The following is a 27,278-nucleotide window of genomic DNA, read 5'->3' on the forward strand; positions in this document are numbered from 1 at the left end:
CAGTTGTCAGCAACAGGCACCAGCCAGTTTTTTTTTTTTTTTTAGAGCGCAGCTCTTAGGGGCCCGTTTCCAGCTTGAGCGGCGTCGCCGTCGGCGTCGCCGTTGGCGTCGCCGTCGGCGTAACCGCGCGGTGCATCATGGGAAATGTCCCATAATGCACCGCGCGAGCCCCCCACCGGGGTCACGTGACCTCGTGGGGGGGGGGGCACGTGACCCCCCGAGGTCATGTGACCCCGGTGCATCATGGGAAATGTCCCCTAATGCACCGCGCGAGCCCCCCACCGGGGTCACGTGACCTCGTGGGGGGCACGTGACCCCCCGAGGTCACGTGACCCCCCGAAGTCACGTGACTCCCCTGAGGTCACGTGACCCCCGCCGATGTCGCGTGACCCCCCAATGACGTCATCGTCACTGATGACGTCACCGGCATCTACATCGTCATCGTCATCATCACTGATGACGTCACCGGCATCCACATCGCCATCGTCATCATCAGTGATGACGTCACCGGCATCCACATCGTCATCGTCATCATCACTGATGACGTCACCGGCATCCGCATCGTCAACATCACTGATGACGTTACCGACATCCGCATCGTCATCGTCATCATCTCTGATGACGTCATCAGTGACGTCACTGATGTCGTCACCGGCATCCACATCGTCATCGTCACTGATGACGTCACCAGCATCCGCATCGTCATCATCACTGATGACGTCACCGGCATCCGCATCGTCATCGTCATCATCACTGATGACGTTACCGACATCCGCATCGTCATCGTAATCATCACTGATGACATCATCAGTGACGTCACTGATGTCGTCACCGGCATCCACATCGTCATCGTCATCATCACTGGTGAAGTCATCAGTGACGTCACTAATGACGTCATCGGTACCCGCATCGTCATCGTCACTGATGACGTCATCAGTGACGTCAGTGATGACATCATCGGCATTTGGGGGTCACGTGACCCCCAAGGTCACGTGACCCCCTGGTTAGTTGAACCCCCCCCCCAGTGCCCTTCCCTCCTCCTCCTCAAGAGCTGCGCTCTAATTCGGCGTTACAGGGAGTTGTAAGCGGCTTTCACTTTTTTTTTTCAGTGTAATCGTATTTCGAGGTTCATTATTCATTGGGAATAGGGACGTCGCGAACCACCCCAAGTTTGATTTCGAAAGGCTTCGATATTTGCGAAGCGAACTGAGGTTCGATTTCGAAAAATTTCTATATTTTCGTACCCACCGAGGTTCGAATCCGAAAAATTCGCAACTTTCAATCACAGTAAAGTTTCGAATTCGAAAAGTTCGAAGCTTTCACGGTTTCTAAAATTTCGGATTCGAATATTTCGAATATATTTTTCTTCAGGTTCGATAAATTCGAAGATTTCGAAATTCTTTGGAAATAAAATTCGAAAACTTCGAACGCTTCGAATTTTTATAGACATGAAGTTCGAACAATTCGAAAGATTTCGAATTTCTTTCTACATAAAGTTCGAAAAGTTCGATTCTCTTTTAACGCTAAATTCGAAAAAAAAAAAAAAAAAGCTTCGATGATTTTGAATTTTTTTCTAGTCCAAGTTTTCAAAGTTCAAAGTCCGGTTTTCAAGTTCCTCCACAGTTTGTTTCAACTAACGTTTTCACGACTCACTGGTTTTCACAAAATCAAGTTTAGAAAAGTTAGGGTGTGATATCTAGATTCTTCGAAGTTGGTCAGGCAATTAAATGAGATGACGAGTGTCCCGGATGTGCTGTAATATTTGCCAGTCCAGAGTGACATGTGATCATCGATCAGTAATTGTGACCGCCAGCCCGGGGTGGGGGGCCTTTAACTTGCATCACGCAGTAGTGATCACACGAACACACTGTTTTACGAGACTCATCCAGTTCGAAACGGCCAGGGACGAGCAGGAGGTTGAGGCTCAGAAAAACCTTGAAGCGACCTGTGTTGCGACGGCCTTCACTGGGGGCTTTAAACTAAAAACAGAACGTCTTCCTGAAGCCACGAGACCATCTGGAATCGCGGGCCCTCGCAAGGAGAAACACCGGCGTACGTGTGCGTGCCTGTGTGTGTGTGGGTCTGTCGGTGTTGGGTTTCAGCAAGAACGTCGACTCCTTACATCAGCCACTGGAGTGCGGCAAGAACGTCGAGGGGTTACATCATCTGCCCCTCGCTGAAAGAACACCGGGAAATTGCCTCAGCCGCCCCCGCACTTCGGACACCTCGTGAACACTCCAACACCGGGGAAGGCTCCTCTCTCTCAGAGGGCCTTCTCGCCCTCAAAGGACTATATAACTTGGGCTCAGAGAGCCCGAAGCCGCCGACTGCAGACTGCCGATTGCCGATTAATTAGTCGACCATGCTCTTGTATATTCACTGTATATAAAAGTTCTCCTTCAGTACTCCCACTCCAGGCCTGTTTCCGCGGGGCCATGGTAGCAGCGAGCCGAAGCCCCAACTCTTGGTTCCGCGCCTGAGGTCGCCACCCTCCCGAACGCAACACCTGGCAAACTACCACGCCACCCCTTGCACGCTGGTAGTAATCTGATCGAACGCCGCCCGAGTGACGCTGGCATATAGTAAGTTAAGTTTGTAATTGTCCTGGAGGTTCATTTTCTGGGACAGAGGAATCGCATCGCAAAAAGCCGACACAACTCGAGGTCGAGGAGCGTTGTACCATACAAATAACCTCGGAAGAGGAAAACCGGGGGGTAAGAGGGTAGCGAGCGGGGGGGGGGGGGGGGGGGGGGGGGGGGGCTTTAGATTTCTTCTCCCCTTCCAGATATTTCGGAACGTTAAAGAAAACAATACGGGGAAAGAGGGCGTGGTCGAGCTTATTTTAATCTGAAATTATTTATGCATATGTATAGCTACTGTCGCTCTTCACTGCATAAAAGATTGAGTAGATGGTCATTGTTAGAAACTCGTTGTCAGAAGGCACTACTCGTCACATGCTTAGTGGTTCGGATGTTCAAAGCTATGTCTTTTTGACCTAAATACCTGTGCCAATAGTAAAAAAATAAATAAATAAATAAATAAATGCGGGGATAAAAAGCTGAAAAAAAAAAAAACTATCAAGATTTCGCCGGAAGTGTTGTATTCTTGCGTATTCAGAGGTTCAGAACTTCGAAACAAGTTTCTTTTACCAAAATGTGTACAGGCTAAAAGAAACACGTCCCAGGATCGTGAAGCGAAAAAAAAAAAAAAAAAAGTTTTCTTTTAATGACGTGTTGAACTTGAACACTATTAGAAATCTTCTCCCATGAGTTGATTTATTCCTTAACGTGAAAAAACAATAAATACATTATTTTGTATTCTGCAGATGGCAATGATATGTACTGTCTGTGGTGTTAATTTAAATGCGATACCTCAAACAACTTAGACGAAAATAAATATCAAGTTTAGGGCATAATTGCATGTAGACACATGTTTGGACATTTCTTCGAAACTCACGTTGAATAACAATAATCACATCTTAAGACGGCACTTACCTAGGCTATACACAGATCGTTCTTAAAAAAGTATAACATCATTACCACAAATAGCTTCGGCTACAGCGCGCTTCAAATCTGGCACAAACGATAATCATCAAAAACCAGTCGTCCTTCCTCGCCCCTTCGGAAATTTATTTCTTTAAAACTAAGCATGCCAGAACATTGAAACAAACGCCATTATATTTCGTAAGGAACGCAGCACCGCGTGTAAAAGTTCGCGAAAAAAAAAAAAAAAAAAAACTACGAATGTACTTCACTACTTGAATTCAAACGAAACCGTCCGCTCGTCTTTCGAAGTTCGACGATCGTCGAACTTGTGGGGATTGTGATCCCTCAACATTCTGTCGCGTCAGCGTTTTGGCGCGCCGTGGCGGCCGCGCTGGCGTAGCGAGAGGTGGCGCTGCTTACCACTGTGAGTGGCTTCCTCCTATCCCCCTTGGGGCGATGTCCGTAACGAACCCCCGCACAAAGGAGATCGACGTGTCGCTCCTTGATTGGCCACTTCGCCCCCGCCGTTATCTTAAAACCAGCGGACAGCGGTCTCGCTTCGTCTTCTTCCTGGGATTCGGCGGCGGCGACAACGGGGAACCTTCCGGCGCACCGGTGAGCGTTTACCCCGTCCTTTGTACATTTGTGAACGACCGTTCGGCCGTGGGCGATCTCCACACCGACGGCGTTCACCAGCTTATAACCGCTGTGTTGTTGTTATTTTGTTTCATTGTAAATAAACAGTTTATCACCGTTACCAACGTGACTGGTGTCTGTTTGCGCTCAACGAGCAGCATGCCACGCGAGCACGAACCCGCTTCGCGGTAGAGCGTCTCGCCGCGAACGTGGATCTCCCAAAGGCAGTGGCCCCGAGGAGAACCACAAACTTTTACCCTAAAAGTTCGAAGTTCGTCGAAAGTCTGACGTTGCAGGATTCGAAAGTTCGAAAATTTTCGAATTCTCTTGATAAATAAGTTCGAAAGTTCGAAAAAGATCAAATTTTTTAGCGTAATACGTTCGACGTTCGAAAAGCGTCGAACTTCTTAGCTCAACAAGTTCGAAAATTCGACTTCCGTCGAACTTCTTAGCTCAACAAGTTCGAAAATTCGACTTCCGTCGAATTTTACGATGTACACAATTCGAAAGATCGAAATCTTTCGAACCTTTCGAACCGCTTGATTCGATCATCGAAACTTCGATTCGAAAAACGTTCGCGGCATCCCTAGTTGGGAATATTCTATGGTTCGCCGTGATTGGCTGTCTTCGTGTTATGCAGGAAAGGGAACTCACTGACGTTCTTTAGACTCCAGGCAACCAGTTGTCAGCTATAGGCACCAGCCAGCTTTTTTCTGTGTAATCCTATTCCGAGGTTCATTATTCGTTGGGAATACTCTATGGTTCGCCGTGATTGGCTGTCTTCGTGTTATGCAGGAAAGGGAACTCACTGACGTTCTTTAGACTCCAGGCAAACAGTTGTCAGCAATAGGCACCAGCCAGCTTTTTTCAGTGTAATCGTATTTCGAGGTTCATTATTCGTTGGGAATATTCTATGGTTCGCCATGATTGGCTGGCTTCGTGTTATGCAGGAAAGGGAACTCACTGACGTTCTTTAGACTCCAGGCAACCAGTTGTCAGCAATAGGCACCAGCCAGCATTTTTCAGTGTAATCGTATTCCGAGGTTCATTATTCGTTGGGAATACTCTATGGTTCGCCGTGATTGGCTGTCTTCGTGTTATGCAGGAAAGGGAACTCACTGACGTTCTTTAGACTACAGGCAACCAGTTGTCAGCAATAGGCACCAGCCAGCTTTTTTCAGTGTAATCGTATTTCGAGGTTCATTATTCGTTGGGAATATTCTATGGTTCGCCGTGATTGGCTGGCTTCGTGTTATGCAGGAAAGGGAACTCACTCACGTTCTTTAGACTCCAGGCAACCAGTTGTCAGCAATAGGCACCAGCCAGCATTTTTCAGTGTAATCGTATTTCGAGGTTCATTATTCGTTGGGAATATTCTATGGTTCGCCGTGATTGGCTGTCTTCGTGTTATGCAGGAAAGGGAACTCACTGACGTTCTTTAGACTCCAGGCAACCAGTTGTCAGCAATAGGCACCAGCCAGCTTTTTTCAGTGTAATCGTATTTCGAGGTTCATTTTTCGTTGGGAATATTCTATGGTTCGCCGTGATTGGCTGTCTTCGTGTTATGCCGGAAAGGGAACTCACTGACGTTCTTTAGACTCCAGGCAACCAGTTGTCAGCAATAGGCACCAGCCAGAATTTTTCAGTGTAATCGTATTTCGAGGTTCATTATTCGTTGGGAATATTCTATGGTTCGCCGTGATTGGCTGTCTTCGTGTTATGCAGGAAAGGGAACTCACTGACGTTCTTTAGACTCCAGGCAACCAGTTGTCAGCAATAGGCACCAGCCAGCTTTTTTCAGTGTAATCGTATTTCGAGGTTCATTATTCGTTGGGAATGTTCTATGGTTCGCCGTGATTGGCTGTCTTCGTGTTATGCAGGAAAGGGAACTCACTGACGTTCTTTAGACTCCAGGCAACCAGTTGTCAGCAATAGGCACCAGCCAGCTTTTTTCAGTGTAATCGTATTCCGAGGTTCATTATTCGTTGGGAATATTCTATGGTTCGCCGTGATTGGCTGTCTTCGTGTTATGCAGGAAAGGGAACTCACTGACGTTCTTTAGACTCCAGGCAACCAGTTGTCAGCAATAGGCACCAGCCAGCTTTTTTCAGTGTAATCGTATTCCGAGGTTCATTATTCGTTGGGAATATTTTATGGTTCGCCGTGATTGGCTGTCTTCGTGTTATGCAGGAAAGGGAACTCACTGACGTTCTTTAGACTCCAGGCAACCAGTTGTCAATAATAGGCACCCGCCAGCTTTTTTCAGTGTAATCGTATTCCGAGGTTCATTATTCGTTGGGAATATTCTATGGTTCGCCGTGATTGGCTGTCTTCGTGTTATGCAGGAAAGGGAACTCACTGACGTTCTTTAGACTCCAGGCAACCAGTTGTCAGCAATAGGCACCAGCCAGCTTTTTTCAGTGTAATCGTATTCCGAGGTTCATTATTCGTTGGGAATATTCTATGGTTCGCCGTGATTGGCTGTCTTCGTGTTATGCAGGAAAGGGAACTCACTGACGTTCTTTAGACTCCAGGCAACCAGTTGTCAGCAATAGGCACCAGCCAGCTTTTTTCAGTGTAATCGTATTTCGAGGTTCATTATTCGTCGGGAATATTCTATGGTTCGCCGTGATTGGCTGTCTTCGTGTTATGCCGGAAAGGGAACTCACTGACGTTCTTTAGACTCCAGGCAACCAGTTGTCAGCAATAGGCACCAGCCAGCATTTTTCAGTGTAATCGTATTTCGAGGTTCATTATTCGTTGGGAATATTCTATGGTTCGCCGTTATTGGCTGGCTTCGTGTTATGCAGGAAAGGGACCTCACTGACGTTCTTTAGACTCCAGGCAACCAGTTGTCAGCAATAGGCACCAGCCAGCTTTTTTCAGTGTAATCGTATTTCGAGGTTCATTATTCGTCGGGAATATTCTATGGTTCGCCGTGATTGGCTGTCTTCGTGTTATGCCGGAAAGGGAACTCACTGACGTTCTTTAGACTCCAGGCAACCAGTTGTCAGCAATAGGCACCAGCCAGCATTTTTCAGTGTAATCGTATTTCGAGGTTCATTATTCGTTGGGAATATTCTATGGTTCGCCGTTATTGGCTGGCTTCGTGTTATGCAGGAAAGGGACCTCACTGACGTTCTTTAGACTCCAGGCAACCAGTTGTCAGCAATAGGCACCAGCCAGCTTTTTTCAGTGTAATCGTATTTCGAGGTTCATCATTCGTTGGGAATATTCTATGGTTCGCCGTGATTGGCTCTCTTCGTGTTATGCAGGAAAGGGAACTCACTGACGTTCTTTAGACTCCAGGCAACCAGTTGTCAGCAATAGGCACCAGCCAGCTTTTTTCAGTGTAATCGTATTTCGAGGTTCATTATTCGTTGGGAATATTCTATGGTTCGCCGTGATTGACTGTCTTCGTGTTATGCCGGAAAGGGAACTCATTGACGTTCTTTAGACTCCAGGCAACCAGTTGTCAGCAATAGGCACCAGCCAGCATTTTTCAGTGTAATCGTATTTCGAGGTTCATTATTCGTTGGGAATATTCTATGGTTCGCCGTTATTGGCTAGCTTCGTGTTATGCAGGAAAGGGAACTCACTGACGTTCTTTAGACTCCAGGCAACCAGTTGTCAGCAATAGGCACCAGCCAGCTTTTTTCAGTGTAATCGTATTTCGAGGTTCATAATTCGTTGGGAATATACTATCGTTCGCCGTGATTGGCTGTCTTCGTGTTATGCAGGAAAGGGAACTCACTGACGTTCTTTAGACTCCAGGCAACCAGTTGTCAGCAATAGGCACCAGCCAGCTTTTTTCAGTGTAATCGTATTTCGAGGTTCATTATTCGTTGGGAATATTCTATGGTTCGCCGTGATTGGCTGTCTTCGTGTTATGCAGGAAAGGGAACTCACTGACGTTCTTTAGACTCCAGGCAACCAGTTGTCAGCAATAGGCACCAGCCAGCTTTTTTCAGTGTAATCGTATTCCGAGGTTCATTATTCGTTGGGAATATTTTATGGTTCGCCGTGATTGGCTGTCTTCGTGTTATGCAGGAAAGGGAACTCACTGACGTTCTTTAGACTCCAGGCAACCAGTTGTCAGCAATAGGCACCAGCCAGCTTTTTTCAGTGTAATCGTATTCCGAGGTTCATTATTCGTTGGGAATATTCTATGGTTCGCCGTGATTGGCTGTCTTCGTGTTATGCAGGAAAGGGAACTCACTGACGTTCTTTAGACTCCGGGCAACCAGTTGTCAGCAATAGGCACCAGCCAGCTTTTTTCAGTGTAATCGTATTCCGAGGTTCATTATTCGTTGGGAATATTCTATGGTTCGCCGTGATTGGCTGTCTTCGTGTTATGCAGGAAAGGGAACTCACTGACGTTTTTTAGACTCCAGGCAACCAGTTGTCAGCAATAGGCACCAGCCAGCTTTTTTCAGTGTAATCGTATTCCGAGGTTCATTATTCGTTCGGAATATTCTATGGTTCGCCGTGATTGGCTGTCTTCGTGTTATGCAGCAAAGGAAACTCACTGACGTTCTTTAGACTCCAGGCAACCAGTTGTCAACAATAGGCACCAGCCAGCATTTTTCAGTGTAATCGTATTCCGAGGTTCATTATTCGTTGGGAATATTCTATGGTTCGCCGTGATTGGCTGTCTTCGTGTTATGCAGGAAAGGGAACTCACTGACGTTCTTTAGACTCCAGGCAACCAGTTGTCAGCAATAGGCACCAGCCAGCTTTTTTCAGTGTAATCGTATTTCGAGGTTCATTATTCGTTGGGAATATTCTATGGTTCGCCGTGATTGGCTGTCTTCGTGTTATGCAGGAAAGGGAACTCACTGACGTTCTTTAGACTCCAGGCAACCAGTTGTCAGCAATAGGCACCAGCCAGCTTTTTTCAGTGTAATCGTATTCCGAGGTTCATTATTCGTTGGGAATATTCTATGGTTCGCCGTGATTGGCTGTCTTCGTGTTATGCAGGAAAGGGAACTCACTGACGTTTTTTAGACTCCAGGCAACCAGTTGTCAGCAATAGGCACCAGCCAGCTTTTTTCAGTGTAATCGTATACCGAGGTTCATTATTCGTTGGGAATATTCTATGGTTCGCCGTGATTGGCTGTCTTCGTGTTATGCAGCAAAGGAAGCTCACTGACGTTCTTTAGACTCCAGGCAACCAGTTGTCAGCAATAGGCACCAGCCAGCATTTTTCAGTGTAATCGTATTCCGAGGTTCATTATTCGTTGGGAATATTCTATGGTTCGCCGTGATTGGCTGTCTTCGTGTTATGCAGGAAAGGGAACTCACTGACGTTCTTTAGACTCCAGGCAACCAGTTGTCAGCAATAGGCACCAGCCAGCTTTTTTCAGTGTAATCGTATTCCGAGGTTCATTATTCGTTGGGAATATTCTATGGTTCGCCGTGATTGGCTGTCTTCGTGTTATGCAGCATAAAGGGAACTCACTGACGTTCTTTAGACTCCAGGCAACCAGTTGTCAGCAATAGGCACCAGCCAGCTTTTTTCAGTGTAATCGTATTCCGAGGTTCATTATTCGTTGGGAATATTCTATGGTTCGCCGTGATTGGCTGTCTTCGTGTTATGCCGGAAAGGGAACTCACTGACGTTCTTTAGACTCCAGGCAACCAGTTGTCAGCAATAGGCACCAGCCAGCATTTTTCAGTGTAATTGTATTTCGAGGTTCATTATTCGTTGGGAATATTCTATGGTTCGCCGTTATCGGCTGGCTTCGTGTTATGCAGGAAAGGGAACTCACTGACGTTCTTTAGACTCCAGGCAACCAGTTGTCAGCAATAGGCACCAGCCAGCTTTTTTCAGTGTAATCGTATTTCGAGGTCATTATTCGTTGGGAATATTCTATGGTTCGCCGTGATTGGCTGTCTTCGTGTTATGCAGGAAAGGGAACTCACTGACGTTCTTTAGACTCCAGGCAACCAGTTGTCAGCAATAGGCACCAGCCAGCTTTTTTCAGTGTAATCGTATTTCGAGGTTCATTATTCGTTGGGAATATTCTATGGTTCGCCGTGATTGGCTGTCTTCGTGTTATGCCGGAAAGGGAACTCACTGACGTTCTTTAGACTCCAGGCAACCAGTTGTCAGCAATAGGCACCAGCCAGCATTTTTCAGTGTAATCGTATTTCGGGGTTCATTATTCGTTGGGAATATTCTATGGTTCGCCGTTATTGGCTGGCTTCGTGTTATGCAGGAAAGGGAACTCACTGACGTTCTTTAGACTCCAGGCAACCAGTTGTCAGCAATAGGCACCAGCCAGCTTTTTTCAGTGTAATCGTATTTCGAGGTTCATAATTCGTTGGGAATATTCTATCGTTCGCCGTGATTGGCTGTCTTCGTGTTATGCAGGAAAGGGAACTCACTGACGTTTTTTAGACTCCAGGCAACCAGTTGTCAGCAATAGGCACCAGCCAGCTCTTTTTCAGTGCAATCGTATTTCGAGGTTCATTATTCGTTGGGAATATTCTATGGTTCGCCGTGATTGGCTGTCTTTGTGTTATGCAGGAAAGGGAACTCACTGACGTTCTTTAGACTGCAGGCAACCAATTGCCAGCAGCAGCCACCAGCCAGCTCTTTTTCAGTGCAATCGTATTTCGAGGTTCATTATTCGTTGGGAATATTCTATGGTTTGCCGTGATTGGCTGTCTTCGTGTTATGCAGGAAAGGGAACTCACTGACGTTCTTTAGACTCCAGGCAACCAGTTGTCAGCAATAGGCACCAGCCAGCTTTTTTCAGTGTAATCGTATTTCGAGGTTCATTATTCGTTGGGAATATTCTATGGTTTGCCGTGATTGGCTGTCTTCGTGTTATGCAGGAAAGGGAACTCACTGACGTTCTTTAGACTCCAGGCAACCAGTTGTCAGCAATAGGCACCAGCCAGCTCTTTTTCAGTGCAATCGTATTTCGAGGTTCATTATTCGTTGGGAATATTCTATGGTTCGCCGTGATTGGCTGTCTTTGTGTTATGCAGGAAAGGGAACTCACTGACGTTCTTTAGACTGCAGGCAACCAATTGCCAGCAGCAGCCACCAGCCAGCTCTTTTTCAGTGCAATCGTATTTCGAGGTTCATTATTCGTTGGGAATATTCTATCGTTCGCCGTGATTGGCTGTCTTCGTGTTATGCAGGAAAGGGAACTCACTGACGTTCTTTAGACTCCAGGCAACCAGTTGTCAGCAATAGGCACCAGCCAGCTTTTTTCAGTGTAATCGTATTTCGAGGTTCATTATTCGTTGGGAATATTCTATGCTTCGCCGTGATTGGCTGTCTTTGTGTTATGCAGGAAAGGGAACTCACTGACGTTCTTTAGACTGCAGGCAACCAATTGCCAGCAGCAGCCACCAGCCAGCTCTTTTTCAGTGCAATCGTATTTCGAGGTTCATTATTCGTTGGGAATATTCTATGGTTTGCCGTGATTGGCTGTCTTCGTGTTATGCAGGAAAGGGAACTCACTGACGTTCTTTAGACTGCAGGCAACCAATTGCCAGCAGCAGCCACCAGCCAGCTCTTTTTCAGTGCAATCGTATTTTGAGGTTCATTATTCATTGGGAATATTTTATGGTTCGCCGTGATTGGCTGTCTTTGTGTTATGCAGGAAGATGAACTCACTGACGTTCTTTAGCCTGCAGGCAACCAGTCGCCAGCGACAGCCACCAGCCAGCTTTTTAGTGTAATCGCATTTCGAGGTTCATTATTTGTTGGGAATATTATATGGTTCGCCGTGATTGGCTGGCTTCGTGTTATGCAGGAAAGGGAACTTACTGACGTTCCTTAGACTCCAGGCAACCAATTGCCAGCAGCAGCCACCAGCCAGCTCTTTTTCAGTGCAATCGTATTTCGAGGTTCATTATTCGTTGGGAATATCCTATGGTTCGCCGTGATTGGCTGTCTTCGTGTTATGCAGGAAGGGGAACTCACTGACGTTCTTTAGACTGCAGGCAACCACACTCTAAAAAAGTCTGTGCGTCTACTTTCACGCACAACACTCGGAGAACCAATCAGCACAACTTACGGAGGCAGCTCAGCGAATGACGTGTCGAAACATCTGTTTAGACCAAAAACCGCAGTCTGAGTTGTGACATTAAGCAATGCAAAACGTCACGCTTGCATTGCTTAATGTCACAACTCAGTCTGCGTTTTTTGGTCTAAACAGATGTTTCGGCATCGCCATTCGCTGAGCTGCCTCCGTAAGTTGTGCTGATTGGTTCTCCGAGTGCTGTGCGTGAAAGTAGACACACAGACTTTTTTTTAGAGTGCAGTTGCCAGCGACAGCCACCAGCCAGCTTTTTTTCAGTGTAATCATATTTCGAGGTTCATTATTCGTTGGGAATATTCTATGGTTCGCCGTGATTGGCTGTCTTCGTGTTATGCCGGAAAGGGAACTCACTGACGTTCTTTAGACTCCAGGCAACCAGTTGTCAGCAATAGGCACCAGCCAGCATTTTTCAGTGTAATCGTATTTCGAGGTTCATTATGCGTTGGGAATATTTTATGGTTCGCCGTGATTGGCTGTCTTCGTGTTATGCAGGAAAGGGAACTCACTGACGTTCTTTAGACTCCAGGCAACCAGTTGTCAACAATAGGCACCAGCCAGCTTTTTTCAGTGTAATCGTATTTCGAGGTTCATTATTCGTTGGGAATATTCTATGGTTCGCCGTGATTGGCTGTCTTCGTGTTATGCAGGAAAGGGAACTCACTGACGTTCTTTAGACTCCAGGCAACCAGTTGTCAGCAATAGGCACCAGCCAGCATTTTTCAGTGTAATCGTATTCCGAAGTTCATTATTCGTTGGGAATATTCTATGGTTCGCCGTGATTGGCTGTCTTCGTGTTATGCCGGAAAGGTAACTCACTGACGTTCTTTAGACTGCAGGCAACCAATTGCCAGCAGCAGCCACCAGCTAGCTCTTTTTCAGTGCAATCGTATTTTGAGGTTCATTATTCATTGGGAATATTTTATGGTTCGCCGTGATTGGCTGTCTTTGTGTTATGCAGGAAGATGAACTCACTGACGTTCTTTAGCCTGCAGGCAACCAGTTGCCAGCGACAGCCACCAGCCAGCTTTTTAGTGTAATCGCATTTCGAGGTTCATTATTTGTTGGGAATATTATATGGTTCGCCGTGATTGGCTGGCTTCGTGTTATGCAGGAAAGGGAACTTACTGACGTTCTTTAGACTGCAGGCAACCAATTGCCAGCAGCAGCCACCAGCCAGCTCTTTTTCAGTGCAATCGTATTTCGAGGTTCATTATTCGTTGGGAATATCCTATGGTTCGCCGTGATTGGCTGTCTTCGTGTTATGCAGGAAGGGGAACTCACTGACGTTCTTTAGACTGCAGGCAACCACAGTCTAAAAAAAGTCTGTGCGTCTACTTTCACGCACAACACTCGGAGAACCAATCAGCACAACTTACGGAGGCAGCTCAGCGAATGACGTGTCGAAACATCTGTTTAAACCAAAAACCGCAGTCTGAGTTGTGACATTAAGCAATGCAAAACGTCACGCTTGCATTGCTTAATGTCACAACTCAGTCTGCGTTTTTTGGTCTAAACAGATGTTTCGGCATCGCCATTCGCTGAGCTGCCTCCGTAATTTGTGCTGATTGGTTCTCCGAGTGCTGTGCGTGAAAGTAGACACACAGACTTTTTTTTAGAGTGCAGTTGCCAGCGACAGCCACCAGCCAGTTTTTTTTCAGTGTAATCATATTTCGAGGTTCATTGTTCGTTGGGAATATTCTATGGTTGGCCGTGATTGGCTGTCTTCGTGTTATTCAGGAAAGGGAACTAACTCACTGATGTTCTTCAGACTGCAGGCAACCAGTTGCCAGCGACAGGCACTAGCTAGCTTTTTTTCAGTGTAATCATATTCCGAGGTTCATTATTCGTTGGGAATATTCTATGGTTCGCCGTGATTGGCTGTCTTCGTGTTATGCGGAAAGGTGAACTCATTGGCGTTTTTTAGACTGCAGGCAACCAGTTGCCAGCGACAGGCACCAGCCAGCTTTTTTTCAGTGTAATCGTATTCAGAGGTTCATTCTTTGTAGGGAATATTCTATGGCTCTCCGTGATTGGCTGTCTTCGTGTTATGCGAGAAAGGGAACCTACTGACATTCTTTAGACTGCAGGCGACCAGTTGCCAGCGACAGCCACCAGCAAGCTTTTTTCGACGTAATCGTATACCGAGCTTCATTCTCCGCTGGGAACCTTCTATCGTTCACTGTGATCGGCTGCCTTCGTGAGCGACAGATTCGAGCGGGCCGGGCAGCCGGCCCGCGCCGACTCGTCGGGGACGCGCGCCGAGGTCAAAGCCATTCGCGGTGCCGGCGCTAGCGCGGCGCCGCCCGCGACCCGAGTGAAAACAAGCCCAGGTAGAGAGGCAGCCCGCACCGTTCCGCAGAAGGATATATGCCTCCTTCATCCGGATTCGGCTGGGCGCACCTAATCGTTCCGGCGTGACTGCATCGATGCGCCGGCAAATCGCCACGTCTCCCCGCTTGGCATTGTGTTTTGCTCGCACTCGCCGCTTCGTGCATCGCCAGTCTTCGCTGCCTTTTTTCGGTGCTTATTTTTGCTGGTCCTGGCTTACGACGACCTCTGGGCGTAATGAGCGCGGCGTGACGCACGAGTTCTGCCTTGCATGCCTGGCGGCGACTGTGACGTCACGTTACGTAACCGAAACTGGTCTGCTGCTGCTGCTGGCTGAAGCGCTCTGAGCAGGTTCGCCGAATCTTCTTGAGGAGCACGGGTTGTGGCGCTCGGTCGTGCCATCGTAGGCACGAGCGCGTTCAGTTCTTTTACGGACATCCAAATCTTTGCATTGTGCGGCCGTGCAACATTCGCGACGGCGGCGAAACGGACGGCACCCAGTGGGAAAACACCGAACTGAACGAAACACGTCCTTTCACGATGTCTGCTCGCCCTTGTGGCTTCCGTGACTACATATTGTCGGCCGTTGGTGCGATGGAACAGTTGTTCCGGCGAATCTGTTGTTACTGTCGTACAACCGCGTTGTCCAGGTCGCTCTGAACGGAACCTACGGATTCGCGTGAAGCAGACATTGCGCGTTTATCTACGGTCATCAGCACCGCAGTCCTTAAATCGCTTACGTCGACACATCGCAAGAGGAGTGAATTTCGAGACGTAGTAAATAAAAACTGAGCAAAGCATTTTCAGTCCAATGCTTGTCTGCTGAAACTCGAGCATTGGGCGTTGAGCTAACATATGGCATAGCACGATCTGTCGACCGCCATGTTTGTCAGCGCACGTGCTCCGATGACACAGACATTATAACTGCGTGCAGATGTGTACCAAAAAAAAGCTAGAGTCGAGGACTTCGGTAGCACGCGATCTCTCTACTAGTTACGCCACGGCTGACCCAGAAATCCTAAGCACGCAGAGAGATACCCGAAGACGTGAAATCGCGACGACGGAAGATGATTACAAGGAATGGCGAGTCACCCTTCCTTAAGTTTTACGCGCTCTGGGTGCCAAATAGGCATCAATTCACTCCATTCAGCGAGGCAGACCTGTGCCCATCATATCATTATATATATATATATATATATATATATATATATATATATATATATATATATATTCATATACCAGTGTGGATCAGAGAGCAAAATAAAATTTTTGCAAATGCGCCGCCGTTGCTACCTTCGTGCACGTGTGCGTGTGTAAACAGGACACATCGCACCTCAAGTGGCGCCCAAACAGGTGTTCAAAGACAACATCTGTCGGTCGTAGCTGCTATGACGTGTAGCTGCTATTAATACGCCACCGAAGTTGAACGCACGACACTCGTCCGCGGAAGCGTCGGCTAACTCGCGGTGTGCATGAAAATGAGACAACAGCGTTGACCACGCTCTCCTCGCTCTGCTTGCTTCCCGGTTTGGAGGAAGGACGCAGCCGACGCACCACCTAGCGGCAAATATGAGCACTACGGCTGCCCCCCGTAATGTCAACCCCGTCTATTGTATGGCGAGCACAAAAGTTTGTTCTTGGTTCTACTTTTCGACACTACAAGATGGCACGATCGCCTGTGCCGGTTAGCGACTTGTCGACCTTCCAAACAATAAAAAGGCGGCCTAAAAATGGGTGACTGGAACCCAATGAGCTACTTTGAGTTCGATTACCGTACCTGTCAACCAACGCTGCCGTTGTCAACGCTGAAACGTTCTAAGGTCGGCGCACCTTGGCTACACGAGGCTTTCATACGCACGGCGCTGTCAAAACAACAACAATCAACATAGAGCGAACAAAGTGTGACACACATACCTGCTTTCATAGAACGCTGTCCGACCAAGAGGTGCTTGCGGGAGGGGTTGCCCTCCGACTAAAGTTTGCGACACTGTACGAGGAGCACGCTGGGTGTCACACAACACATGGTCGGAGGTCACCGCCGATACTCGCTGGCCCTGCTGTATGCACCAGGCTTTCGGGTTGCCAAAAGAGGAGGTTCACCAGTTGACAAGTGTTCCCGATCAGTGCTAGCGGACCGACCTGACCGCCACGCGAATTTCTTGGGCAGCCCTTCGAAGACACCACCTCAACGAAACCATCCAAAAGGAGCCGCGCACTCGGGGCTGAAGAAGCGCTGGCTTCGATATCCGTGCCGATAATCCGATGATCCGGAGCAGCAACTCAGTCAATGGAATTTACACCGGAACCGACAAAAACACTAGGGAAACTTTCAGCGAAATCGTTCAAAATTCCTACGCGGGGCCATAGTAACCTATTTGTCCGGTAGAGGGTGAGGAATTTGTCGACAAAAAGTAACACAAAAAAAAAGACCGAAATGGCGGCTGGTTAGGTGGCGCCATCTAGATACAATGAATCAAACCAGGCGGTAACTTAGGTGTTTAGTTAGCTTTTTAATCGCTCAGTTTATATCAAAATAGTGACGTAGAACGTTTAATCTTGTAAATTATTGCATTTTTAAATTTTATGAACTAATATTTATAGTTTTAGTTTTATTTAGAAGAATAAACGGCAGTTTCGGTTTCGTTGATAGTTTGAAGGTCGAACGGTCAAGTAATAATAATGTTAATTTATTAAAATGTTTTTGAACGTTATACGCAACACTAATAATACAATTTGTTTCACACTTACATCTTCATGTTTGTCATTTATAGCCTGAACATATTTCTCGATTTGTGTAGTCGAGGCACACGCCGCTAGGGTTACTTTTTTCAAAGCAGACACCACCACACCCGATAGCAGAAGTTGTTTGAGTCCACTTTGTGACGCCTGTGGAAATCGGGCCTGGTGAACTTCAGTGAAAGTAGTTTTGCTTCGAATTGAACTTCGGTTGTGACAAAAACCGCTCTCCATTCCCGAGCCGCAGCTTGCACAGAAGAACGACTCTTTCGCGAACGGATTTTTCGTCATTATGATTGACATCGCGTCTCTCGGAAAACCTCTCACAAAGGTAAGCGAACGTCTTGGAGTTTTTCTTAGGTACCCACCACGATATCTTCGTTTCTTTTTGAGCCTAAAAATTTTATTCGTATTTTTTTTTTTTTTTCGGCAGTGCACGACGAAGGGTCTTTTATTTTGTTAAGGGCAACAGTATTAATTTCTTCGTTTTTCCTACCCGAAGTGAGATCGGAGATCGAGGGCCCTCGTTACGTTTTTGTTATACAAACTCGGCGCAAGCTATTAAAGAAACGAAAAGGGTTTCAAAGACCCTGCGTGTTATGTTCAGTTTCTTGGCTGCTTTTCTTTTTATTTGACAGAAACAGAAAAGCGCGGACCATGCGAGCTTTATATTTCGTTCTCTTTATTTGTCTGCGTTTATTTTCCTTATTAATTCTTTTTGGCCCTTCAAGTAGTTATGGTGTTTTAGGGGCCCTCGCGATTTATAGCCGATTTAATGGGTTTTGCACCTAATAAAAATATCTACGAACAAAAAAAAATAAACAGTCCTACTGATATCTAAATTTCCTAAGTATACCTCTTGCGCAATTATCGCCGCTTTAAAAAAAGGAACCCTTTTATTGATTTTAAATGTGCACGGCTAGGTATTGACCCCTGAGGATTATTTCAGTACTCGCACCCATCTTAAAAAATAAAGCGGCGCAATCAACCATGTTGCTGCTACACATGCTGCTGCTCTAAAGTTCCATTCGAGTATATCGACACGCAAGCTTCTGAAATTTCGGGGCAGTTGTGAAGCCGGTAAACTAAATTATCCGGCATGACGCGAACGAATAACCAGAGCCGTAAGAGCACGAGCCAGAAGTGCCCGGCGGATATAATAAACGGCTGCACCGCGCAACACGTTACGAATACAAACCGGGAAAGCGACCGCGCCACTGACAGTCAGCTGTGTCTGCGAAAGCTCAAAGTCGTTGCTGATCTCCATGACGATTGCTCCGAGCCGCGGAGCTTGCACCAGGGTTGCCCAAACCCCGGGGGCTCGAGTGAGCCCGCGGCCACGCCCAAGCCGAGGCTTGGCGCGGACACCGGGTTCGTTTGCGCAGATCGTAACGCGAGTTGCTGAAACCGGCACACTTCGGAAGTCCTCGACATTGCAGTGTGTGTGCAGAAAAAAAGTAAGGAAAAAATAATTAAATGTTTGCGCGTCTACTTCTCCGTGGACCACGCGGAAAACCCGTAATCGCAGCCGACGATGTATACGAGCCGAACTCGGGAGCGAACACAGGAGCGGCTCGTGTGTTCGACAGATGAAAACAAAAAACTGCAGGTTGTGACGAATTAGCGCACGATACGTGTTCCAAGTAAAAATGGCGTCTCTATACGCAACTCCGCCTATCTTTTTCCGGGCTCGTCATTCCAACAAAGGATACCTCTGTCAGCACCCTTTGCTTCTAGACTGGAGCCTAGAAAACCGAAGCTTTACCCAATGCCCGTTGCACCTCGACGCATCAAGCATTGAGGAGAGTTGACCCGATAAGAATGCAGGAGAATGAATCACGTAGTGTGACATTTGAACCGAATAATAGCCACTCCCGCTGTTTCATGAACGAATAGTTACTATAGTTTTTATTTCTTTTTCTTACGAGATGATGATAAGTTTATTTAAAGTGAAACAATGTCTTGTTGTTGTTGTTTTGCAATTCGTCTAGTCGATTGCGTGCATTTTGGAGAAAATATGGCTTTTAGGTATCGGCACTCCGAGCGACTCGCTTCTCTGATCTTCCTTTGCCGAAGTGACAAGCACGCGCCGCTCTAGACACTTAATAATCATCGCACGCGGGACCGTTTCTCTCTGTAAGCAGTAAAATGGCCTTGCGGAAGTTTGAGACTGCATTAGATTACATAAAGACGCTTTGCAGCAGCTGTGCATGGACGCCGCCATAACTGACCTTCAGTTTTTGTTTCCTCTTATTCCGTTTATTTCGCTTCATCATTACCATAGCAGGACAGGTTATTGCCATATTAGATTCAACTGTGTCCTTTTCTAAAGCATCGGCCTTTGTAGAGGATCGTCAACTACCGTTTCAGTTGCTCGGCATCTCGGTAAGACAAGAGACGGTCAGCAATGGCGGCTGTAATTTGGCGTGTGTGTAAAGCTTCTATATATATATATATATATATATATATATATATATATATATATATATATATATATATATATATATATATATGCAAAACGCGGCATTGTTATTGAGCGCATACGGCATTTTTTGAACCAATTGTTATCCAGGTCTCTCGATTGGTGTGCTTCGTAGAATGGCGCGTGCGAGTTGATCTTTCTTGAATGTCCGAATACGACGAGCAAGCTCGTCTACTTCTTGCGCAGCAGAGGGCACAGTGACGTCGCAGGGGGCCAACCTCTGACTGGTTCCATTCGCGATGAGAAGCTGCGGGCTGGGTACTTCAGCGATCCCCTCTTCGACTGGCAACGTGGGCGCTTCACGTGTTCCCGTTTTCTTTCTTTTTTCATTGGAAGATGTAGGTTTTACCATAGCGTCCTATATACTGACAAAGCCTGGCAGATCGCCACGAGAAGCCGCCGCCGAAATGGAAAAGGTGGAGCGGCAAACTACGGATGAGAGGAGAGCCACGTGACTGGCGCCCCGCTGCGGCGAGAGGCCGAAACACACTTCTCCCGAGCGAACAAGTGTGTTTCGGGTCTTCACCGCTGCTAAAGTTGTGCGCTAACGTCCAGGTTCCCCGAAAAATGATTCTTTGATGCTCTGTGCTACCAGATCCTCGCGCTCCAAATCTGCGACCGGGCACTCTATAGCTCCGTCGTCGAACTGCCAGGCTTTGTGAGAGGAGGCATATGGTTTTACTCGCGAACCACGTGCTGGCCTCCAAGCAGTTGAAGGACGTCACGTTCCCTTACTGTCAGATTTTTAACCCTTTATTGAACTCTAGAACTCCATACGCGATAGGACATATGACTCCCTTCCGAGACTGTCGGTGCGCAAAGCTTACCTGCAGGCCACGACAATGGGCAGCTGTGTCATTCACGTTCGGCACGCCCCTATGACCGGACGATTCGAAAGTGAAACTTGGTTCACTGACAGCCGAAGTAACGCTGGGCGGGGCGAATCCGGACCATCTCATTATTGCACCGCGGCCAGTCAGATTGCGGCATCAGCCGATAAGAGCGCCGTAGAACCGTGCAATCCCGAAGCTAGAAGCGTGAACGTAAACCACGTCCTGCATTTCTTCAGCTGTAAGCGACTAATGCGTGTGTGTCTCTGTGTGTGTGTGTGTGGGTGGATGGGTGTGCTTGATTGAGGCTTATATTTTTATTGTAAGGTTTAAGAGGCACATATCAGCGTTCTCCTTTACTTTTTTAACTAGAAGTAGTGATGACTTCCGGGACTGCTCGTTGAAGTGCGAGTAATTCCGCGGTGCCAGAATTATCAGTCTCAAGTGGAGCAGAGTAGAAGGCGGGAACAAAGCAACGAGCCTTTTTATCATCTTTCGCTTCCGTAACAAATGATAACTCAGTAAACACGAAGCTTGGCCGACTGCAATCGTCTGCGCTTTCAGCTGGGTTGGAACAAACGGGTACGAAGCAGTGAAAGAACCGGGCGGAGAAGGGACAACGCCCTGCCTTTCATCCGCTTTTTTTTTTTTTTTTTCGTTGCACAGTAAACATACTCATGTCACGCAACACATGCCCGTGCCAACGCATGGGGATATTTTACGTCGGTATAGGCTCTAAGAAATCTGGGGCGTCTACTTTCCTGCCAAACATTTGGGAAGACCAATCGCCGCACTTTACGGACGGAGCTCGGCAAATGGCGAGGCTGGATGCTCAGACCTAAAAAGAAGAAAAAAAAGAAAACATTCTGCTTCGTGGCACTGAGATGACGTATTAATTTCAGCTGCTTCGCGATCGTCATGCTCGTTGTCAGAATGCAGACTGTGTTTTAACCACGGCCTCTGTTTTTACTAGGTTTAAACATAAATTCAGCGTCGTCATTGTAGTAGACAGCAGCGCTTGACTCTTCCAAGTTCGCTGCAGGAAAGCAGGCGTTCCAGAATTTTTAAAGTGGGGGTTTTTACGTTTTCATATGAAGTTTATGCCAACAGCAATATAATCGCAAAAAAAAAAAAAAAAATCATGAAACGCACGCAGTGAGGATGCTGATTCTCTGACCCGTGTGGCAGCCGAAACGGTCTGGTCCGAAGGAAATGCAGTGTTCTTCATTCAAACCTAACGACCCCCCTCCAAAAAAAAAAAAAAGACAAGTCAGTTGCTGGCGCCGAGGAGCGCGCTTCTGCCCGCTTTGCTGGCTGACCCTAACCCGCCACAAACTAGGGACGGAGAATGCCGGCGGCCACTCGATAACCAGCGACCGGGCGCGCTCCAGACGTTTGCACCCTTTCCCTTGTTCGAGCGAAGGACTGCCGTCTCTTGTTGCGGGTGGAAAATGGCCGGCCAAATGACGCCGGTTCTCCTCGGTGTTGGGTAGTATGAAAAACACACTGGCGTGTCTACTGACTCGATGTGTGCTTCCTCTTCCGAGTGTGCACGAACGGTCAGAAGCCGCCAGACAACTTATCATTTTCGGCATGAAATCGCGCTGTTCGTGGCGTATTCGTATTCAATAGCACCGAAACCCTTTTGCATCAAAAAGGTCGCTCCCAAAAAAACGTCGCAAACGCGTTAAAAAAAAAATTGTTTATATGACGTGGATAATGAAAATAGAAAAGAACACCAAAAGTATGTGTCCACCGCTTGGTCCGTTGGTTCCAGGCGGTGTGGCGTGATTTGGCTCCCAAATGACTTGTTTGTAACGCCTTGGCCCCTCGCACAAGTCACCCTAGCCGCCTACAGTCCCTACAGCATCTGTAAAATCACAACAGCGAAGTAAACTGATGCGCGGACCTCGATTGAAGTTTTTGAGGTGGGCGGGCTGTGTGTTAATTCTCCTGGCTCGTTGGGGCTCCGAAGGCTTCGGACTCCTCAGCTGCACGTCAACACTTTTCCCACCTCGGGAGGTGACGCTTCTGACGCTTCGCCGCTTCCACCAGCTCTGCCTTCTCCGCCTCGTTGAAGCGGCGGCTGTGGTGGTCCTGTGTTCTGCCGCTGTTGTTGGTGTTCTGGGCATTTCACCAAGCTTCGCCAAGGGCCCTCCCGCCGCTTCGCTCGGTTGTAGGCGCGGGCACTGGCTGAAGCTGTGATCGATGTCCTCGTCCCCGAGGCAAACAGTCTGCACGTCGCGTCGTCATCCCCAAAGACCTCTCGTCTTCCTTTCCCCGTGAGCAGTGCGCCGGTCGAAGTGAAGTGATATCATTGTGCAGTGGAAATGTACGAGGGTAAGCTGTGATATTCAGAGAACGTTTTCTCAATTCAGATGTGTCCAAACACCGGACAGGACTAGAATGGAGAGAGAGATGCCGCTCATGTAGAGCAGTTTGTAAACAACAGGGAGTACGAAACACTGAAAAGCCCTAGTGAGCTCTTATCGTGCTCCAGAGTTCATTTTGAAAAGAAAACATTTCTTTAGCAAAACCGATAATTGATCGCTATGGGTAATTATACTTATATCTTCCGAAACACATTCCTGAAAACTCGAATTCCAGATTCCTTTCTTAATCCAAAATTTTTTACTTTATTGATATAGACTAAAAAAGAAAAAAAAACAATCCCAACGTTTTTTTTTTTTTTTTTTTTGAAAAAAAAAAACGAAGCGAAGGATTTTGTTTATGAGTCACGGTTTTCCCTGCGCCCCTTCCGTTGCTGCCGTTTTCGTTGCTGTGGACACAACCTAAGCAACTTCCTTCGCTTTAGGTGGCCATCGCTCTAGCCGCCGACAGCATGCAATGACGGTAGCCACATGAGACGAGCAGAAATTCCGAAAGGACCTCTTCCCGCCGGTTCAGTGTTTTCCCTCTAGATGCCGTCCGTTTTGCCGGGGTAGCGAATATTTGTAGCTTAGAGTCAGTCGAGTTGGAGCTAAGACGAAGGTGATGGTATTTACCCCCTTTTCGATAACTACCATTTGCGAGAAAGACTTTCGCCGATAAACGAAACACAACACACGTTTTTATACGGCCCACACCCCATAATGGCATACTAAAGACCCATGCGAAGAAAAGTCTGAAAGTTCAGTACTTTTATCAGCGGACGTCACAATTCTAAGTGGTTCCATACCATCCACCTTATTTTATGCACGTATTATACAGATGCACGTATTATACAGATAACACACACAACGAATTATCGGTGGTGCGCGCCACATCTGTTTAATCACAATGTCGCTAATTCCGAAATTATAAAAAAAAAACACGTTAGACGGTTAGAAGAAAACGATACTATTGATGTGCCATCTGACAGGGAAGGTATGACGGACAAAAAGCTAAACATCAAATTGACCCGAGGAAAATGTATAAGTATATAATACGTCATATGGCTCTTTCGTATGGTATTAGGGGACATGAATCGTATAAACGCAAATGTTGCCCTTTTTTTAGCCATAGTTCTGTATTTATTTCTGAGCTCGTGGGCTGTCGTCGCCACTATGGAAAAAAACCCTTATTCTCTCCTCTCTTGGCTCGAGTAGAGGGAAGTCGGGTTTTCCCGTCGGCCGCACAGTGCGGAGAGAACAAGGACGAGACGAAGGGAATCTTCGTGTCGTCTGCTTCAAACACTTGTTTTCAAACATTACTCGCGTTGAACGAGATCCCACTTTGGCAGTATCCAGCTGTTACGCGTAATGTTGGATGGTTTGAGAAATTTCCACCTCGATTACCCACTTCACGGATCACCGAGCACTCGTGGCGGGCGTCAGTGGCATCCACGACTCGAATCACGACGGCTAGGAGAATTAACCACGTCGCACCTCCGTCCTCAGGCACCTGACGGCACCGTTCCACCCGCTTTGCGCGATTGTGCTAGAGCTAGCTATCGCGTTCGTTTCTTCGCACACTGTTAAAAAAAAAAAAAATTAACGGGGCGGATTGCCGATTGAGAAGGACACGTTATATATAGATGGATGGAATGAACGTTAATTGCGTATTAAGGCTCGCGGTCGCTGAAGTCGAGTCGCATATACATGAGAACATCAGGATCAACTTTCAGTGACACCGCATGATCACTGTCCTGGCGCTCGCATGGGCAACTCCAGGTTAGTCGGTAGTCGGTGTCCAGTTCCTGGTCCTATAGCACGGCTGGAGCAGAAACAACACGCTGCGTGACAGGAGCCCCCGTCAATCGTTGTTGAACCCGAACTTGCAGACACCCGACGCGTTTCCTCCTCCATCGTCCGTCCGTAATTATTCTCTTTTTTTTTTTTTTTTTCCGCCGTGTGCCGAGCTATAGGTATAGACCTTTCCAGCGGCAGTCTCGAACGAAGCGATTTACAGCGCGTGTCCCTGGTTTTGAGAGTGTACGTCAGTGTTGCCCGACTGCGCTGAGCTGTGGAGTTTCTCGTCAGTAGGCTGTGGCAGCCTGCGTTGGCGCAATTCCGGACGCTGGTGGCGGCTGAATTGCCGCGTTTTCTTTTTTATCTTGTATTCTGTGGCGAGCATAATTTATAGAGGTCTTTAAGAAAGCAGTGCTCTATTTTTGGGAACAAAAACAAAGAAATGAAAGCTGTTTTGGTGAGTCCGTGCGCGACAGTACAAATGCAACTGGAATGATTGTTTCATTTTATGTTCATTATTTTACGGCACCGTAAACTCAGCCGTGTCAATCTATAAAGGTATCCGTATACTGCATGGATATTCCCCGCCCACAACATAAAATTCAATGAGTCTCATCAATCGAACAAAAAATATATTGTACGTACCCCTCGGTGCCGCGTTATCCGAACAGGATTTGAGAAAGGTCTCAAAATAACACAGAATGTCCAATATACAGTGTCGACGATAGTCACTTCACGACGATCGGACGGAATCCGGCGTGTTTGGGGGAACATGTAGAAGAGAGCTCCTTTTTTTGCACAGCTTCAAAGCAAATGAACGAACGTGTCTATTTTGTCCCCACATCCCGGACCCGACCCTATCAGCTATTTTTTGCGCAAACCCCGTAACACAGCTGGGAAGGCTTTTTGGAGATTATCTCAACGGAAATAATCCTCCAAGAACGTCGAACTGCCTGCGTCGCGGGCTGCTTGACGTTCGCTCTCTTCGTTCGTTTCCTGCGAAGGCCGTGCAGGCAACGAGCCCTGGCATTCTCCGGTTCTCACAGTGGAAGATAACATACAAAGAGTAAGCATCTTAAACAGGCGAATAAAGTAAAAACTTCCAACAAAAGCTGGGCGAACTCCGAATGCACAATGCAGGTGGGGAGTCACGCTGACCGGGTTTCCACAGCTCAGGCGGGTGCCAGAAATTTCTGGCTGATAGGGGTCGCTCGATTCGCAAAATGGCGGCGGCCAGAGCGCTCTTTTTGGAAAGGTCGGCCGATACAGTTTGTTTTCCTTCCCGACGCTCCTTTCTGGGTGGAGCACCCTTCGAAATTGCTCAGCCTTTCAGAGTTCCCACATAGCTCCATACCGCTGCTTATCTGCTGCACGCAGACAGCTATTTCAACCGGGACCCATCACGTCATCAATCGACTCGCTTGGAGAGGGCGAGACGGCGACTGCAATAGGAACCTAAGGACGCGACACGCGCGATGGAATGATGCAGGGGCGGCGGCGTCGGAAAGAAAAAGCGCGTGCAGCCCGCGTCTCACGTGCAAGGCGCGGAAAACATCTCTGTCCTCCGGTTTCGTTCAGAAGCACGATGGACCGCAAACGTGACATCGAGGCCAATCCAACGCCGAGTGAACGCCACGTGAATGCCCGTTGCGCGGTAGGTTGGCGACGCTGGGTTGGCTGCCGACGGCTCGTAAACGTCCGCAGCGTTCCATCCTAAGGCGAAAGCGGAGTGCAGGAAAGGGTTGAAGCGGGGCCCACGCGCTCATTTCTTATTCCCGAGAGCATGTCGTCCCGTCGGCGGCGGAGGCTTGGGCGCGCCCGCTGGAGCGGAAAAAGAAAGACGCGTTTATTTTATTTTCGTCGTATTTTTTGTTAGTTTTTTGCCCGGCACCGGCTGTCGCCCCGTGTGAATCCCAACCGCGTTTCTTGTTTTTATCATTAAACGTTTCTCTGGTCCATATATCTCGCTGTTTCCTTTTTTCCTCGTTGCGTACCTGCACGTTTCTTTCGCGTGACCGCGCAAGTTCAAGGAGGCAGACGATCGTCTAACGGGCAAGTTTAGTTGCGACTTCGGAATGTTTGGGATCCTTTGCTATCTGAGGAACGCCAGGCACTAGTGGCGTCGGAACAAAGGGACAAAAAGGGGAGGGGGGGGGGGTCGCTTTTTAGTTATTTAAAAAAAAATTAATGTAAACGATAAGGGGGAAGGGGCAGGAAATCGCTCTTGCCTCCACCACCGCTATCAACTGCCCCCCCCCCCCCCCCCCCCCCCCCTAATTTCCCAAATAGTTCCGACGCCTTTGTCAGGCATCCCCAGAAAGAACATATTGAAGTCCCAGTGCCACGAGGCACATTGCAGCGAATTCCCGGGGTGCTGTGTCTCTACACTCACTACAGAACGTGTGCAATTGTAGTCAATGATTCCAGATGAAGTTTGCCCTACGTTTGTATATGTACAACCAGCGGCGTAGACTTTCCATTTTCCCGGGAAGGGGGAGGGAGGGGAGGGGGAGTGCTGCGCGTTACCCTTTTCCGCCAGAACTGGAGAT

The 27,278-nt window shown here is 47.6% G+C and overlaps 2 protein-coding genes across 4 annotated transcripts in view; one reads left to right on the forward strand and one right to left on the reverse strand.

The window, feature by feature from the left end:
• Positions 1–16,878, reverse strand: part of LOC8031915 — a 160,021-nt gene extending 143,143 nt beyond the window's left edge. Inside the window, exon 1 of the mRNA XM_029990793.3 lies at positions 16,427–16,878. The gene's annotated coding sequence lies outside the window, so the exon portion shown is untranslated. The remainder of the gene's footprint in view (positions 1–16,426) is intronic.
• A 455-nt stretch (positions 16,879–17,333) lies between these two features.
• Positions 17,334–27,278, forward strand: part of LOC8024778 (coronin-2B) — a 237,124-nt gene continuing 227,179 nt past the window's right edge. For 2 of the 3 annotated variants that reach the window (XM_042289294.1, XM_042289292.1), the window contains exon 1: positions 17,357–17,579. Coding sequence is in view for 1 of the 3 variants with exons in the window: in XM_042289298.1 (XP_042145232.1) it covers positions 17,541–17,579 (39 nt within the window). In the remaining 2 variants the exon portion in view is untranslated. Of the gene's footprint in view, positions 17,580–27,278 lie in introns of all 3 variants that reach the window. The other variant, XM_042289298.1, reaches the window with a different exon arrangement.

The sequence above is a fragment of the Ixodes scapularis genome, unplaced genomic scaffold, assembly GCF_016920785.2.
Source record: "Ixodes scapularis isolate PalLabHiFi unplaced genomic scaffold, ASM1692078v2 PGA_scaffold0__279_contigs__length_252992795, whole genome shotgun sequence".
Lineage (NCBI taxonomy): Eukaryota > Metazoa > Arthropoda > Arachnida > Ixodida > Ixodidae > Ixodes > Ixodes scapularis.